The sequence below is a fragment of the Neomonachus schauinslandi genome, chromosome 6, assembly GCF_002201575.2.
Source record: "Neomonachus schauinslandi chromosome 6, ASM220157v2, whole genome shotgun sequence".
Lineage (NCBI taxonomy): Eukaryota > Metazoa > Chordata > Mammalia > Carnivora > Phocidae > Neomonachus > Neomonachus schauinslandi.
Window position 1 is genome coordinate 83,012,870 of NC_058408.1, and position 17,385 is coordinate 83,030,254.

The 17,385-nt window shown below is 46.0% G+C and overlaps 1 protein-coding gene across 1 annotated transcript in view; it reads right to left on the reverse strand.

The window, feature by feature from the left end:
• The window catches only part of SLC35F3 (solute carrier family 35 member F3), a 372,599-nt gene extending 355,323 nt beyond the window's left edge, over positions 1 to 17,276 (reverse strand). Inside the window, exons 1-2 of the mRNA XM_021696179.1 lie at positions 17,224 to 17,276; positions 16,608 to 16,837 (exon numbers count right to left, since the gene is read on the reverse strand). Coding sequence (XP_021551854.1) covers positions 16,608 to 16,837; positions 17,224 to 17,276 — 283 coding nt within the window. The remainder of the gene's footprint in view (positions 1 to 16,607; positions 16,838 to 17,223) is intronic.
• Between the last annotated feature and the right edge of the window lie 109 nt (positions 17,277 to 17,385).

Here is a 17,385-nt window from a genome sequence, read left to right on the forward strand (position 1 = left end):
TAAGTTGGTGATATTGACCAACACCAAAAACCAATACATAACTAATATTAATTTAGAACTTAGAAAAAAGTTCTGATTTGCCTTAGTATGTAGGAAGATTCAAGAAAATTTTATTCCATGCAAACAATGAGAAAGAGCTGGATAATCTAAAAATTGTATTATTTATTGAGCCCATCAAAGAGCCGAGGTCACAGGGCCAACATGTAAACTGAATTCCAAAGAGTGACAAGTGGGGATGAAACACACCATCTGTCTCACCTTCAGCAGAGCAGGGAAGAAAGAGGAGGTTTCTGTGCCAGTGGGTAGGAAGAAATCAGCTATGTTTTTAATGAGTTCTTAAAGGCCAAGTGTAAACTAGTGTATCAATTTGCAAGAGCTAATAGTCTCAGGCACAAAGGGAGTTTGCACCCACTCACAAGCTCTTTCCCTGAGCCTCCACCAACTAGCTCACTAGAAGGACTGGAGGCATGGCCAGAGACATCAAAAGCCAGCCAGGGAAGCACAGACTTATGGCAGGTGATGGGGTTGCTGGGAGACAGGCATGGCGCCCTGCCCACCTCCCCAGCCCTGCTCTCTTACAAAGCAAAAGTCTGAGGCCACTGGGCAGCAAACTCTCTTAACCCAGGGTCAAGGGAAAAACTCTACTGCTTCTGGGGTAGGAGTAGGAGCAAAGACAGCCCACTCCGCGGGTGAAACAGAAAATCCTCCTGCCCCCAGGATACAGGTAAAGATCCAGTGCTGCTGAAGAAGGGTTAAAACAGAAAACCCAAGAAAACCCAAACTCAGCTAGACTGACTCAACCTCCCACACTAATGGCCTGACACATAAAGATGTGTGCCCATGGGCACAAATAATAGAGAACAGTCTATTCTGTCCGTGTACATGTAACATCCAGTAGCCAATCGGCTCTTATGAGACACACAAAAAGGCAAGGGAAAAACCACCCTTTGTCAAGAAACAGAACAATCAATAGAATCATATGCAAAGACTAGCAGACATTGGTTCTTTAAAGACAAGTACTTTAACATAACTACGATTACATGTTAAGGCATCTAGTAAAACGGGTGGACAAACACGCATGAATAGATGGGCAGTGTAGCAGAGATCTTTCTGGAAGACAGTTCTTTCAAATGGACGTGAAAATTATAAAGTAAACCTGAAGTTTCTAAGAAGCATGATGTGACCCCATTTTGCACATGATGCCCACATTAGAATGCATCATAGCAACAAAATACCTGTGCAGACAGTTTCCTTCTAAAGGACAGGACACAGCTAGATTTTAATTGAAACGGCTCTCGCCTCTGTAGGAAACTAGCTACTTTTGCATCAGAATGAAAGCCTATGGCTTTTTTGGATCATTTTAAAATTTAGTAGGCAGAGCTCCTATATGGGTAGCAAAAATAAATAGCCTACATGCCTGTAATATTCTATTTTGTGATCTGGATGCAGGAAACATGAGTATATCCATTCTGTAATAATTCATCGAACTGCACACTTACAACCAATATTCATTTCATTATGGATATTTTACTTTAATGAGAAGGTATTTTAAAAATAGCTCATTAAAATATTTCTGGTAAAAATTTATTTTCTTCTTGTCTAAGGTAGTTTTCTTTTAAAGCAAATTAAATGCATATGGATTATACAATTTACCAGTACAATACATTTAGCTGACCAGTTATTACCAGGGAGATGATCTGGACTACATACGTGGATTTGTGAAGACTTTTTTTTAGGAATAAGGAACTTGGGGCACCTGGGTGGCTCAGTTGGTTGAGCATCCGACTCTTGATTTCAGCTCAGGTCATGATCTCAGGGTCGTGAGATCAAGCCCCCTGTCGGGCTCCACGCTGGGTGAGGAGCCTGCCTAAGATTCTCTCTCTCCCTCTGCCTCTACCCCCCACTCTCTCTCTCTAAAAAATAAAATAAAATAAAGGAATAAGAAACTCAAGGGCATAGAAAAGATCTAGTAGCAGATGTAATGGAAACATGAGCAGCAAAAATGTCTTGGAAAATGGGGAATGGCCTATCGATCCCTGGGCCATTCACTTTGCTCTGAAACCTCACTCAGGGAAGCTCCCATGGGCTGAGACCATTTTTTATTTGAAAGATAAAATATGCAACCATCTTATAGCCTGGACATATATGAACTCACTTAGCTGAAGAACGGATGCCCTACACCAGTCTTCTCAGCAAGCATGTGAAGAATGCGAACGGCTTACACAATCGTGCTCCAGTGGAAGAAAGCACTTCATGCCGAACTCGAGACCATTTGTTCCAATGGAATAGGATGAGCGAAAGGAATGAACAGTATGAAAACTACAGACAATCTCTATGTGCTTCAGAAATGCAGTCGGATCCCACCCAGCTGGGACACCATTCCCTCCAGCCCTGGCCCCAGCCCTCCTCAGCTCCTCATCCCCTTTCCTACACCTGGTCCCAGAAGTGCTGTCTCCAGTTTTAGAGTCCTCAGATCAGAATGCTTTACAGGCCCCAGGTTCAGAAAACAAATCCTTTGTTCTACCCCATTATATTAAAAGTATGGTTCTAAGTGCTGAATCTACTTTGTATTTTTTTAATTTAAACATTACAGGTGGATAGACTGTATTTTTTCAAATGAACTTCCACTTTGCACCTGCAATTATCTGAAGACTAAAAATCTCAGAGAGGATGGTATTCAGAATTATAGCCAACAAGAAGTTGGCTGGACCACTGGGAACTACTGAAAGCATGGCAATTTAAACGAAGAGAAACCTTCCAACTTTAGTTCGGATGGCTTCTTTCATAAAAACTCACAATTAGCACGGACAGAACTTCTAAGTGAATCCAACTGTGCTTTACCATTCTTGTACCTCCTATGTCATCTTCTGGGAGAAAACTAGTAAGTAATAACATAATGGCAAGGAATGGTACAGAGATAGGGTCATACGCAAAGTCCCAATTATTCTCACTATGGCCTCAGTGTCCTTGTTATTACTTACACAGCCAAAACTGTGCATTTAAGCAAACCCTTCTTCAGAAATTCCAGTGCACTAAAATAGCTAAATCGGTGAGTTGAATCTGCGCAGAGAGAAGACAGCATTCCCATAAAGAGGGGAAATGAGATGCGCTTCTGTTTACAAGCATCTAGGTGTCCAAAATAGATGAGACTATGTTTAAAAGTTACCCTCCTATTCAGGATTTCGATGAACAACAATGAGAATGACAACAAAGGAACCATAGTGCTAATTTTAAGTTGTGATTTCCATGGATCCTAGATGGTCACCACCCTCCATAAACAACCCGACTCATCCTGGGACCAATGTCTCTCTATGGAGGAGTCCCCTTCCCCAACAACCAGTTTCTATTTAAAAAAATTTTTTTAAACTGAGGTATATGAGCTACAGCAAATCACCTTTTACATGCCTACATAGCCTTTTACATACGTATACCCGGCCATCTAGTCTACCATATAGAATATTTCCACAACACCATAAAGAAGGCTCCCTCATATCCCTACATGTAACTACTCTTCTTTTATCACCACAGACCAGTTGTAGCAATTTTCGAACTGTATATAGATGGAATCATAGAGTAGGTTGGGATCATTCTCTTTTGCAAAGCTCACGGACTTGCACGGGACTCTGAGAACCACAAACAAATCGCAATGGAATGCTGAATGGACTGTTCCATAGTCCCCATGCAGGCTTTCTAACATCCAGAGCTTGCCAGGTGGGAAGCCATAATACCTCTTTACAGTGAGAAAGAAAATCGAAAGATTCATCATAATTAGCTTCACCCCAAGATATCAAAGTTAAGTCCTCCTGCAAAAAGCACAGAGGAACAGCCGAGTCCTTCCCAATCTGACACCTGATAAGATGCTCCCAGGAACAACTCTGTGCACTGGGACCTGCCCGTGGCAGGATAAAGCTCTCCACATCTGGGGGGCACAGAAGCTTCCCTTATCAACTGTTCTCAAAGGGGCAGCTCCCAAAAGCTGGTCCTGTCAACAGCCTTTCAAACTTTCCCCACTTCTATTCTCACTCTCCCCTCCAAGAACAGCTTCACACTGAAAAACACCTCCACAGAGCTGCTCACCACAAAGACCCACTGAGATTTCAAGTGGCTGCAACAGTGGGGCAATTTCTTCCTCAGGGAACTATTCAAAACCTGGTAACCGTCTTACGGGAACAACAAAACCAGTGTTAAGTCTCCAGATCATTCCTTCTGTTCCCTGAAAGCTGTAACCCAAAGACAGGTGCTCTTATGACTCAAAGGTAATCCTCATAGTCTTTAAGGATTTCATTAGAAACCTAGACTGTTATTTCTCTTATTTTTCAGAACTTTGAAATGCAAACACTACATCTACCATGTTTTAGTGTTCAACATAATCAAAGGTTTAGTCAGCATAGTTTTGGTCAATGTACCAAAAGAAATATAGAAAAAGAGGGGTAGAATAAAAAAAAAAAACCTCTTTAATCCATGTGCTTCCCTTTCCAGAGACTTAGTATCAGAGAGCCCCATTATAGGCTTTGCCCACTACATACTGCAGAGAAGATTCAGAAATGGGCTAATTTTCTAGATACGACACAGGTTTGGTTAGCACCCCAATTTTTTTTTTTACCTCTAAACATTCATTTCCAGAATAGATGAGTTCCTCAGATGTTGAAGATAAATCTTAAACTCATCAAAAAGTTATGCTGGTAGGGATTGAGGATGTAATCTTGCCAAATCCCTTCATTGAACATAAAAGGTAAGGGATGGCCAGGCTGGATAAGGGACCTGGTCAATGATACCCAGTTAGGAAATGCCAGAGCCAAGACCAGAATTCAGATATGCCCTCTTGCCTGGTTCTGTTTCTTTACCCTTGTGATAGATTGTTTATCAGCCTGTTCTCCACCACCTCTGTACATGAGGCTGAAAGCGAGATGCTAGCGGGGCTGGTTCTCATCTAGGGGCTCAACTGGGGAAGGATTTGCTTTTCCACCAGCATGACTGCTGGAAGCATTTGGTTCCTCATGGTTGTAGGACTAAAAGTTCAGGTTTTTTGCTGGCTCTTGGCTGGATACCTCAACTCTTAAAGGCCACCTGCAGTTCTTTGCCATGTGGGCCTCCCAACACAACCAATTGTTTCATGGAGGCTCACAAGGGACAGAAAAGGTCTAAAGTGAGTTTGCAGTCTACTGCAGCCCTAAAATTCCACTCCAGGGCATATATCCAGCAGATGTGAGTGCTAATAGTCATCTGGGACAACTACACAGCATTTACAGCCGCTCTACAAAGTAGCTATCATCTCTTCTCCCTTGGTTTTAGCACCTTCCACGCATGCTTCTTCTCACGAGAATGGTCTGAGATTCAAACCCCACTCTTGCCTTCCGCTCCATACCCTTTCTCTGACCTTGCACATACTTTATTCTGAAGCCAATCAATTATCCCCACTCCCAGCAGGATGAATACTTCCTCCTTCATACACTGTAGCATCTGTGCTTTCTCTCTTCCATTGCAAATTCCAAAGGGTCTCCCTTTTTCCTGTTCTCAAGGAGCAGATCTTCTCTTTTTGAACACAGGAACCCTCATAACTTCTCAGATTGCCTCCGATACTCATGTATTCACCTTGAGGCAAAAGTAATACTATCCCCGTATGGTCTGTTCATTATTCTGTGCCTTCATTTCTTAAGCCACAAACAGCAATAATGATGCCTTCCTAGAGACACCACGAAGTGAATTCTGCCAGGAATGGCAAATGGCAATTTTTAATCGTCTGCAGCATGCACGCTGACTGATGGAGACCAGGAAACTCTCCTTCGCCCTCCCAAACACACGTGCACGCGCGTACGTATGTGCCACCAGAGCATCCTTCTCCAGGTAGCAGCTGATAGAGCCATTTCCTTTGGACCATCTCTCAAAAAAAAAAAAAAAAAAGGCCTTCCCTCTATGGCCTCCCCCTAATCCTTGGGAGCCAGGAGGAAAGATAAAGTGCTCAAGCGTAACTGAGAGTTGGTCAGGAGAAAGGTAAGATATAACCAGAGATGAGCTGGTTCAGCATTCTGAAGACTCAGCACCAGAAACACTGTCCGCCCTATAGGCCAATGAATCCTTTGAGAACAGCCTGTTCTGCAGACTCAGACGCAATGGTACCCATCCACTCTCAGGGAAGGCCCGTTGTCCCCAGATTCAAGCATATTTTTATTTTATAGGGTACAAAGTTAAAGCACTTAGAGAAATGGGCCAGAACTCTAAATCTCTGGAAAAAGTAGGTTTCCTTCACCAAAAAGAATCCTGGAACCTGAGACAAGTCCCACATAGCAAAGAACATGTCTTTTGTGTTGTTTAATTAAATAACACCTTATTAAGGTATGACTGACATAGGAAAGGCTGTACAGGTATCCCCCAAAGCAATACAGACACATCTAGACAGAAAGTAAGGCAGGCCCAGCGTACTGCTGCCAGCCTTGAGACGGGACCTCCGAGCCACTACGGGAAGACCGTTATCTTGTCCCCTCCTGGCTTCCTGTTCCATACAAGGCGGCCCAGGACCCTAGCTGCCTCACCACCTCCCTCGCCTACAGGAGCCCCATCAACCACAAAGCAGTAGAGAAAGCTAGGAGCCCAGGCAGTGATTCGAGGAACTCGGGGCCACATGCTGACCATCAGGGATCATCAGTTCCAAAGACACACAGCCTTCTGTCGGCACTCAGACTTCACGTGCTCGGCATAAAGAAAAGGTGGGGGTCAAAGAAAGAGGCAAGCAAGACAGGGGGACAGAAGGCAATGCACGGTGTCCTCCAACAACCTGTGTCCTACATTTTAGCTCAACCGCATCCCTGAATCTTAGAGTCAGCCACAAGAGGGGCAGCGGCTCCAGGACCAATCACGCAAGAAACCTCTGTGCAGAACTCCAGATCTCCACCATCCTTGACACTACGTAAAGTGACGGTCACGGTAATAGGGACACTTGGATTTTTATTAATGTATAAAAGTAGAGCCGGCCTTTAGAGACATGACTCCCTTCACAGCTACATGAATTCGAGAGTGCCATGACTCAGCTAAATAGCCAGGGGAAGAATGGGTACGAGACTTATTCCTGTGGACACGTGCACTGGAGAAAGCGCACACACAGAATGAGCAGTGGCGCGGGGAAGAACAGGTAGACCTGGAAAGAAATCCCAACCCTTTTGAGTTCCAGGCCACTGTTTTTCTGCTGGGCCCCTAGTCAGAGGAAGAAGAACATCTTAGGTCTCAGGCCGGCTTTCTTTAGCGCTAGAAAGAACCAGAATGCCTGCAGCATAAAACATTAGGGGAGAAATGTGCTGGGTTAGTGGCTTAATCTCATCAACCCAGTTAAAAAAATCTGTGTTGTTGCATGATTTCATGAAAGAGGGAAAAAAAAGTGTTGAATGGCTGGGATAGATCAAATAAATGAATCAGAACTTTGATTATAGCAGCAGAGCTCAAGCTTCCAAAGGAATAAAAAAAGAAGTTCACTGTGGCTCACTATCCTGTTTCTAACTGTTTATGGTGCCCCATGATAAAATAATATGCAATATCATGTATACCACATAGAGCTTACTGTAAAGCTGCTTAATGCTGATCCCAAATACCCCAAGGTATTTAGTTAGGGAAACACCAAAAAGACACACATAGTGCATCTATGAGATGGTCCCAAAACCAGGAAAGTAGGGGACTTTACAAAGTGATATGTGTCTGTCTTATTCCCCTGCTGTGTAATTTTCCAGAAAACTGTTAACTACACTATACACTTATGTTTCTGTTAGAAGTGAATATATTTGCTGCCCTCTAGAAGTAGTGAACTATTTGATGTCCGAATGAATGAACGGTGTACCACTGGGTGGATTGGGCGTTGGGGGGACGGGGAGATGGACAGATACACATCCACAGTGGGTTCCACGGTTTGATCTGTTTCCAAGCCATTCAGAAATAAACCCCTTCATGAGCAATGTTTGAAATCCTATGCAGTGGTTTTCTGAAGCCTCTGCCTGGCCCACGGGCCTCTCAAGAGGGAGTATGATGGCAGCAGGGTCTAATTTGAAAGCGATCCTTCCTCTACCTTCCAGCCACCACACTGAAGGTCCTCAGTGTCATCCCAGAGAATCTCAAGATACAAGGCAGGTTACAGAGAGAATAAACACAATTACAAAAGCACAAGTACCAAGGCTTCCTAGTGTTTTCTAGAACAAATTCTAATTATATAATTTTATTTACATGTAACTTTGAAAACATACCCACCGCATAAAATCAGATAAACACATAAATAGCTTTCATATGTTAAATATTTAATAAAAGAAAATGCTGACTTAAAGTGAAAGAGTTTGGACGAACCCTTGAAATCTGCTGCTCTGGATTACAGCATTTAAATAGTCTTCAAACTATTTTATTCTTTAAAATAAAATGTATAGAGGTGGAGATTTTGAGTCCTTCCTAGGTACTGCATGCCACTATTCCATGAATAGTGTTTCTTAAACTCCCACATGCGCATGGCATGAGAACACTGCAGAAAACCCAAGTGTTTCACACCTAGCATCATAATTATATTCATTTTTTAAGAAGAGGACATCTTAATATACGTTCATTGAATATGAGCAGACTCGATTTCTAAAGAGAAAAATAAGGAAGCAAAGTCCACATTCATCAGAAAGCAGCTTTCTTCTGACCCTTTTGGATCAAACCTTGAGGACATACCCCACATTTTTATTATACAACATTGTTGCGAAGTAGATGGTGGAAAAGGATAAAAATAATATCTTAATAGATTCTTATCTAGTCATGTACAGTAGATGATACAGAGCAGACTGACAAGCATGTCACAGAAAACATCTGTCAAGACTTGAAAAGTGTTCTGAGAGTCTCGGTTCCATTGACTCTCTATGTCTCAGGAGTCCAAAACAGCCTCTACCCTTCCACAGTGCAAATCACCTGAGAGGAGCAATTTAGTCCCTATAATTCCGAATGCTGTCATAACTTAAGGCTACCTCAAGCTGCACAGGAGAAAAGCGTGTGCCCATGTCCTAGCCCACTGTTCAAGGTCTTGTCACCATCAGTTACGAAACGAATGTCCCAGGTTCCTAATTGTACAAGTTCCTTTCTAGGCTCTGCAATAAGGAAACAAAACTGTTCTGTTAGTCTACTGATCAGTGCACACTCACCACTGAACTAAAAGACATCATGTAAAAAAAATAAAATCAAAAAACAAATCCCCTCCACCCCCTTAACACAGGATAAGTAAATACTTAATCCAGCTGGGGTTACTGAGTGTCTGCCTCTTTCTGAAGCTCTCCAGTGACGGAGGCTCCATTATCTTTTTTATCTCAGCAGTCAGGACATGATTTCTTATTTCCAGTGGAAAATTCTTTGGTATGTAGATCCTTGTTTTGTCCTACATGGACCTGAGTGGAAGTGGCTCAGAAACATTATTCAGATGGGAGTCTGAAGTTACACAGAACAAAACGCAGCTTCTGTTCACGTAGCAGGAAGGGGCGGTGGCATTGCCACAGGGATATCTCCCAGAGCTCGGAGGACGAGCTGCATCATGGCCTTGACCTCGGAGGGAAACAGCACTCGGCATGGAGTCCTGAAAATCGCACTGGTCCCTCTGGGTCACTCTGCACGCCTGCCTGATTCGTCTATGTAGACCAGCTGTCTCTGCCTCTCCATCCACATGGAAGCCAGAAGAGCCCCTTTCATAGCATCTCCTCCACTTGAAAGACCACCCCAAACTAGACCATAACCTCCTGATTTTAATGTCAAATTCCAGGAGGGAGATACTGGTTGAGTCAGCGTGGGTCAAGAGTCCATGCCAGTCTAACCCGTGGTGCCCAGGAGGCAGATGATGCAAGTCTGGCTGCTGAGAACCCACCCACAGGATGTGGTGCCAGGCAGGGAAGGGCATCATGGTGAGCTGGTGTTGGCCCCAATCGTTCTGATAAAGACACGTCATAGGCCCGTTTACCTCTCCCCCCCACCCAATACTTTATTCTTGCCTGTAGAACACATTTCCAATTCCCCCCGATCCATTTCTCTTCTTCCCTGAGCTCTGTTCATTTTTTCCATATCGTTTTTAACAGGAGCTCTTTGAAACTATACTAAACACTCTGATAAGATGTTGGCTAATGTAAGCTGGAGGAGTGAGATTGCTTGTCAGTGTTTTTAGCTGAGTCAAGGTGAAGACCCAGGACACTGAGCAATGGGAGGCTCATTTCTTGATGGAGAAAGGCCATCAGAAGGGCTCTGTGCAGGATAATTCTGGAAGACCCCACAGAAATGTAGATGCATATCAGCCGTGTGTGTATATATGTGTGTGTGGGGGGGTACACATAACCTTTCACTGATACATCTAGTAAACGTTTACTGCTTTAGGTGCCAGGGATGCTGTGATTGGGGACAGAATCACCACAGTCCTATGGGCCAAGAGCCGAGGACTGGGGACGCAGCCGTGAGCCCTGCCCTCACAGGGCTTCGGCGTCTGTCAGTTTCAGCCACACACTTGAATCAGCCGTGACAACATGTATGTGAAGTGACCGCACTGTGGAGCCCCTGGCAAGAACATCCCACCAGATCTAGATGGTCAGGGAGGCTCCCTGGAAGATGTGACACTTAGCCTGCGACCTGGGTAGGTAAGGGGACAGGCATCAGGGGCCTGCTGATGACACACGTCAGACGACTGGAGCATAACGCACTCCAGTCAGTTTCTGCTCACAGACCACCTTCATCTTTCACATTCCCAAGCGGCTATGGTCCGGTCAAGCTGAATTACCTTCCAGGAGTAGCGTATGCACATTTCTACACATATGCTAGTCGTCTGCACGTAACGCAAACCTCCCCTCCACTCACTTCCTGCGGCTTATTCCCCCTCCAGCTTCTGAACCGCCCTCCCCCTGTGAAAAAGGGCTCTCGAAGCACCCCCAAGCCCGTCTTCACCGTATGTCAGCTAGCTTCGGGTTCCACTCTCTCCCCCTCTGGTCTGGGAGACCCCAGGGTGAGGACTGTGTCACTACCCTCTAGATGCTGGCACACACACTAAGAGCTCAAAAAGTTTGTTGAATAAACGAAAATGAAGGCTTATTTACCGATGCCAAGCAAAGGGCCAGATGCTATATATACATTGTTTCATTTACTCCTCATGACTATCCTTGAAGAGCGGTGACATTATCCCCCATTTTACAGATAAGAAAACAGAGGCTCGCAGAGGTGAGTGACAGGGTGACAAAGGGACAAAGCTGGGATATGAAGCCAGCTGCCCAAGATCCATTTCATCTGCTTCTCCTGACAGCATGAGATACTGAGGCTGCCCCGCCTGCATTCAGGGCTACGATTCAGACGAGATCAGGCACGTTCAGGGTGGTATGGCCGTAGACAGGGCTACGATTCAAATGAGCAGCCTTATCGACACTCGGTAAAACGCTTAACAGAGCTCAATGGCTCATCCACATGTGTATTAATTTTTTAACTCAACTAACCTGCATGTTTCCAGCTGCTTGAGGAAAGGACAAATGTCCACCACGGGCGTTTTAGATCAGGCACCTTGTGAACAGAACCAGGAGAGACTTCTGAAACACAGTGCGAAATCTCCTTGCCCAGGCTCTGCATCCCTGGAGGCGAGAACATGGCCCTTCACGACCAGATGCAAAGGGTTTATAACCCCCGTCCATGATCTGAGCATACTGGGGAGCACTGTGCTTCCCTAAAAGATAACAGTTCTGCATTTTAATTCGTTTGAATCTCAGAAAACCATTTACTACCTTGCTAACATGTATTCATATTCAGGAATAAAACAGACTCTCTGAAATGTTAGAAAGTGTTATTTATGCTCTCTGCTCACTCTGGCCCACCCCTGCCACCTCCAACTATTTTCCTTGAAAAATCTTTTCGATCTAGTATTTCAATATGCCAAGCTCCGATCTAGAATAAACATTTACAACCAAATTATAAGTCTCTTACAAGTGGGTCATTTTTGAATTGCTGACCTGACCTTTACTATTTTGGGAGGGCCAAACAGAAGCTGCTCACCATGAATTCAATTATACTATGAGCCACCGTTCCAGTTCTCACTGGTAATGACATCAGCCACCTATACTCAGTCTGGGCTGAAATGGCAGAGAGTAGAAAGATGGTCTTTCTACACCAACTGCTTCCCCTTACCGCACACAAACCCCTTCTGACATTTTTAACCTGGAGGATCCCAAAACAAGAGACTGCCTTGTTACCAGCAGAGTTACTTGGTGATCTCTTTCCCAGCTTGAACTATAAAACTTCCACCCAGCTAGATGGATGGTTTTGCTCAGGAATCCCCATGTTCCCAACCGAGACTCAACTTGCCAACTGCAGCCCACCCTCCTCTCTACAAATGACTTAAAACTAAACCCACTGGCTTTGTTTCCCAAAAAAAAAAAAAAATCACCTTTATCTGAACGTGTCAGCGCCATGTAATATTAATAAATCTGCTCAAAAGACAGTTGTACCTCATTTTAAGAAATAAACATGACCATTCACATATCCCCCACCCAAAAGCTACTCCTAAAAAGTTTCTTTACTAGAAAAATGTTCAAGGGCTTGCTGTTTGAAACCACCCATCGGGGGAACCTTTTGCAAAGTACAACATCCCTGCTAACTGTAAACAGTGTATCCATTTCCTAGATGCACGTATTTGTTGATCTATGCTTCCTGACAAAGGCACATCTGTGCACATCTGTGTAGTGAGCTTCCTCTCTCATCACTGATCTCTGTATTCTGGCATTTAGTAAGTGCTCCAAAAAAGTTTGCTAAATAAGTAAATGAAAATAAGCATTTATAAATGCTCCTTCATCCTGCATAAGAGCCTCCATCTGGGATCTGCAAAGTAGTTACTTCAATCATCTCTATGCCAAAATGCCACCAGGCCCCATTGCGTCAGGCCTGGCTACCATTATCCTGATGGCTTATCCCTGATTTCTGTTCCCCAGCCCTCCCTCAGCGGTGTCTACACCAGAGAGCCAAGAAAGCAAGGGGGCAGCAGAGGAGATTCCAGCTGGTCATTTCTGTCCTGCTGTGATACAAGGTGGGAGGGGAAAGGAAATCACTGAGAGGCTCTGGGCACCTTGTTTTGAATTTGAAAGCACTTTCTACAGGCTATCATTTATGGTGAATGGGTACAGAATCATGTCAGCTGAAAAGGCCACAGGCTCTTTCAGAAGGCTGTTTATTCTAGCCAAGCCCGTCATGAAAACCTAAGAAGTGGTCCAGGAGGAATGAAGACAAGAGGTCAGGAATCCAGAAGGCAAGCCTTTTAGGTTAGCACGACAGGTCAACAGAAGAGTTCACTTGGAGCATACATTTGGCGGTAGGTTATGAGGGCTTCTTATCCAAAGGTACACTCCCAGGAGACATGTGGCATTATCTGGAAACATTTTTGGTTGCCACGCTGCAGGGGGGATGGCATTGGAGTGCCAGAGGCCAGGGATGCTGCTAAACACCCTACAATGCACAGGATAGCCCCCCACAATAAAGAATGATTCAGTACAAAATTTCGATCGTGCTGAGCTTGGGAAACCCGGGGCGAAACCAAAGCTTGCTACATCAGGAATCCTGGTCTAGTCTACAGTTTGGAAAGCCAAGGACACAGCTGGGATGGCAGAATGTGGAAGGAGGGAAGCAATTCCAAACAGACAGGAAGGCAGCAAAAAGAATCCAAGGACCCAAATCACTACAGAGGTCCATTCAAAGGTTGTCTCTCATGGAGGCCGGAGTCTCAGACCATATGCACTCACTCACTCAACAGACATGTACTGAGCAACTGCTTTGGACCACCTGCTCTCTGGGCTCGGGATACACTCACAGCTAGGAACCCAAGGAGTCCCCAAGAATCCTGCCCAGCGGTTTGGGGGTTCAGAAACATGGAATGTGGAGCTTGCAGGATTTTAGCCACTGGGGAGAGGACCTTGACCCATCCTACCTGCTTGTTTCTAGTTTAATTCTCGGCTGAATGCTCCACACACCATCCCCCTCAGACTCAGGGGCCTTCAGGAGGTGGTTTTTTTTTCCCAACAATTCCTTACAAAATTCCTTATCTAGTGGGAAACTTGTTCATCTCATGGACTGGGGAGAAAACACTGAGCAAAGGCCATTTCTGCACTATTGACAGCCACCTCGTTTACCTTAGCCGCCCAAAATAAAGACCAAAAATTAAGAGGATAAGAATGCATACTTGCTTATTTCGGTAATGTCTGCTGCGACAAAGGAGCTCACCTGCACCTCTCAAACAGTCAGAAATTCTCACTGGGGACTCCTTCAGTGGGGACACAGACAAGCCACCTTGCAAGATGACCGAAAGGTGACCTAATAATGCCAAGGATGAGCACGGCCTGCTCTGCAGACCATGAGAATAATATTTATTTGGTAATCATCATGGCTCCCAGCATGCTCAGTATGATTATTCGCCAACAAACAGAAGAACTGATACCAACATATAGATAAGCCTCTTTATTTTTCTTTCTACTCTGATAGAAATAGCAAACAGCCAAAGATCTGCCCTGAGACGTCTTTGACTATATTAATAAAACATTAGCTTCTCTAAATTTAAACTTAAAATCTAATTAATTCATCAAAATGTCAGTTGTCACCTAAAGCATTTTAGGAAAAAAGGAACTACCCTGGAATAAAGAAGAATCTTCATAGGAATAAAAAAACTGGAGCGAGCTGACTTTACTTAATCACAAAGATCGCTGTCGCCTTGTCAGTTAATACTATTCCTTCAACGAAGCCTCAGAGGGAGGATATTTAAGAATCCACTGGTGGTACAAGAAACTCGTTTTCCATATGGCCTGTCCCCCTGTCTGAATTATCAAGCGTGTTTGTACCAAACACAGTCATCACTGCTGTGGTTCCCTGCCCACCCGCCAAGTCACGAACCCTGGTGAAAATTTCCACAAAGCGCATGGGGCCACGTCACAAATAAAACTACAGCAATAAGTTTCTGCATGACTTTAGGGGCTAGATGACTCCATGAAGACTGTAATTTACACCACTATCTTTGGTTATTACGAAAGCAGAGAACGGAACTAAGAAATAGGAAATTTCTGATAGAAATTCAGCAAGCAGAAATAGGACCTGTCCTGTCTTCACCTATAAGAGAAATGGTTTCCAATGGGTTTGCATTCTTTTTGCATTGTTTCATTCTCCGCTTAAAAGAGAACTTGGTCCCTTGTGTTCCTTCTGTGATCCAAAGCCAATTTATCAGCTACGATTTTAGCAGCAGAAGCAGGAGACTGGAGGAGACACAGATAACCTTTTAAAGGCTTATACAGAGTTAAACACAATCACCGCAGTCCCTTAAAAACAAGTAAGGAGGGCGCCTGGGTGGCTCAGATGGTTAAGCGTCTGCCTTCGGCTCAGGTCATGATCCCAGGGTCCTGGGATCGAGTCCCATCAGGCTCCCTGCTCCTTGGGAGCCTGCTTCTCCCTCTGCCTCTCTCTCTCTCTCTGTCTCTCATGAATAAATAAATAAAATCTTTAAAAAAAAAAAACAAGTAAGGGCAAGAAAACAAGACATTAAAATCCTACGTTTCTGCCTGCAAATAACTTAAAGGTAACCAGCTAATTGCCAGCATACTGCTGACCTCTGGCTTGGAATCAAGGGTTTTAGGAGAAAACGAGACATATTTTTAGAGCTGAATATGATGAATTTACAAAAGCCTGATATTTTTTTCCTAAGGACCAATAAAGTATGTTCCAATTTCAAGTAATGAAGGGGAAAAACATATCTCAAAATCATTCAGCTGTTCGTCTTTATTACAAATGGAATGAAGCAGTACTCATTTCTTGACTGGGGTGGTAAATGGCAATGTTTCTGCTATGCCAAACCACAGAGATGGGGCCACCTAATTAGGGTTTAGAGTTATAGGTATCTGGAGCTGGTCGTGGCCACCTTCTCCCTTCTAAGTGAAGGGAAGAAATGCCCACCAGATTAGTCCTGCTCGCACGGGTACTATCTGTACAACCTATCACAGCATTGCCAAAGCCATCAGCTGGGGCCCAGGGCCCACTGGCAAAGAAAAGTTTCAGCTGCTCCACCTGGCACTAACCGTTTCTCTCTCCGGGACCAAATGCCATTATCTTGAATGATCCAGATAGAACCTCTACACTGAGGACAGATAAAAACACGAGGCAAAAGCAGCCAAGGAGTTTCAAATCAAGGCCCCAGAATCCTCCACCATCATCAGGGCCCAGGAGACAAAGGGAAGAGTTAAAATCCAGGCCCACTAAGTCTGCAGTCAGTTTCGGAGCCAGCTGAGCCCGACCCGGGGCGAGTAACACTTTCGAATCCGCAGGGAAGCCACACAGCGCAGGGTACACTGAGTTTCCAATCTGTCTCCCTACTGCGACTCCTCAAGAGCAAGGGGATGAGAACAGAGAAGCGTGTGTGGGAAGGGGAGGGGGTGTAAGAGAACGGCTCAGAAATTCCCAAAGGTCTGGAGAACTCCGTCTCCGGGTCTCTCCTAAAAGTTGCAAAGCTGGGTCTGTATCTGCGGGCAGGGCAGCAGGGGGGTGGCTGGGCGCGTCGCTGCGGGTGCTCCCCAGCTGCCAGGGACAAGGGCAGGGGAGACGGACCGGCGGACGGGGGTGGGGGATGGTCTTACTTCTGTAGCTCGCTGCCCAGGGCTGGTAGCCGTAGTAGCCGGTGATGCGCAGGATCCGCTCCTCGATGGACGTGAGCCCCACGGGCCCGCTGGTGAGATCCTCCACTGAGCGCGACCATTTCAGATCCTCCTTAATAGCCTCGTCCACCACCAGGTACTTGAGCTGCCGGAGCTGGGGGCTGATGTCGGACAGTCTCCGGGGGCTGACGTCCGGTGACCTCCTCATGCCACTGAGGCCGCGCGCGGGCAGGTGGGCGGGGAGAGAGAGAAGGAAGGGGATTCCGGTGACCGGCAGATCCGAGCGAGAGCAAGGGCGCAGCAGGGGCAGGTGCCGCCGCAGGGCCGGCGCAGGTCCCCGCCCGCCGCCCACCATCCACCCCAGCGACCCCGGCAGCCTCGGCGTCGGGTCCCGTCTCCCGCGCCCGGCCGCGGGCGCCTCGGAGCAGTGCAGATTAGGGCGAGCGGCGAGGGAAAGGACGCCCGAAACTTCCCGAGCAGCTCCGCCGCGCGCCGCCCCCACCCGAGCCCCAGGCTGCCCGGCGTCCCGGCTGCCGAGGGCCGGCCGCCCACCCTCCCACCCGCCCGCTCGCGCCCCCCAAGCCCGGGCGCTACTCACACGGCGATGCTTTTGCCCCTGGGTGCGCCGCCGGGAAACTCTCGGATCCCCATGGGCACCGGCAGCGTGGGGCCGGGAGCTCCCAGACTTGTGGCGGAGGGGCCGCGCGGGCCGGAGGCGCCCGCAGTCGCGGCCCCAGGGAGGTGGGCGCGCTGCCCGCCG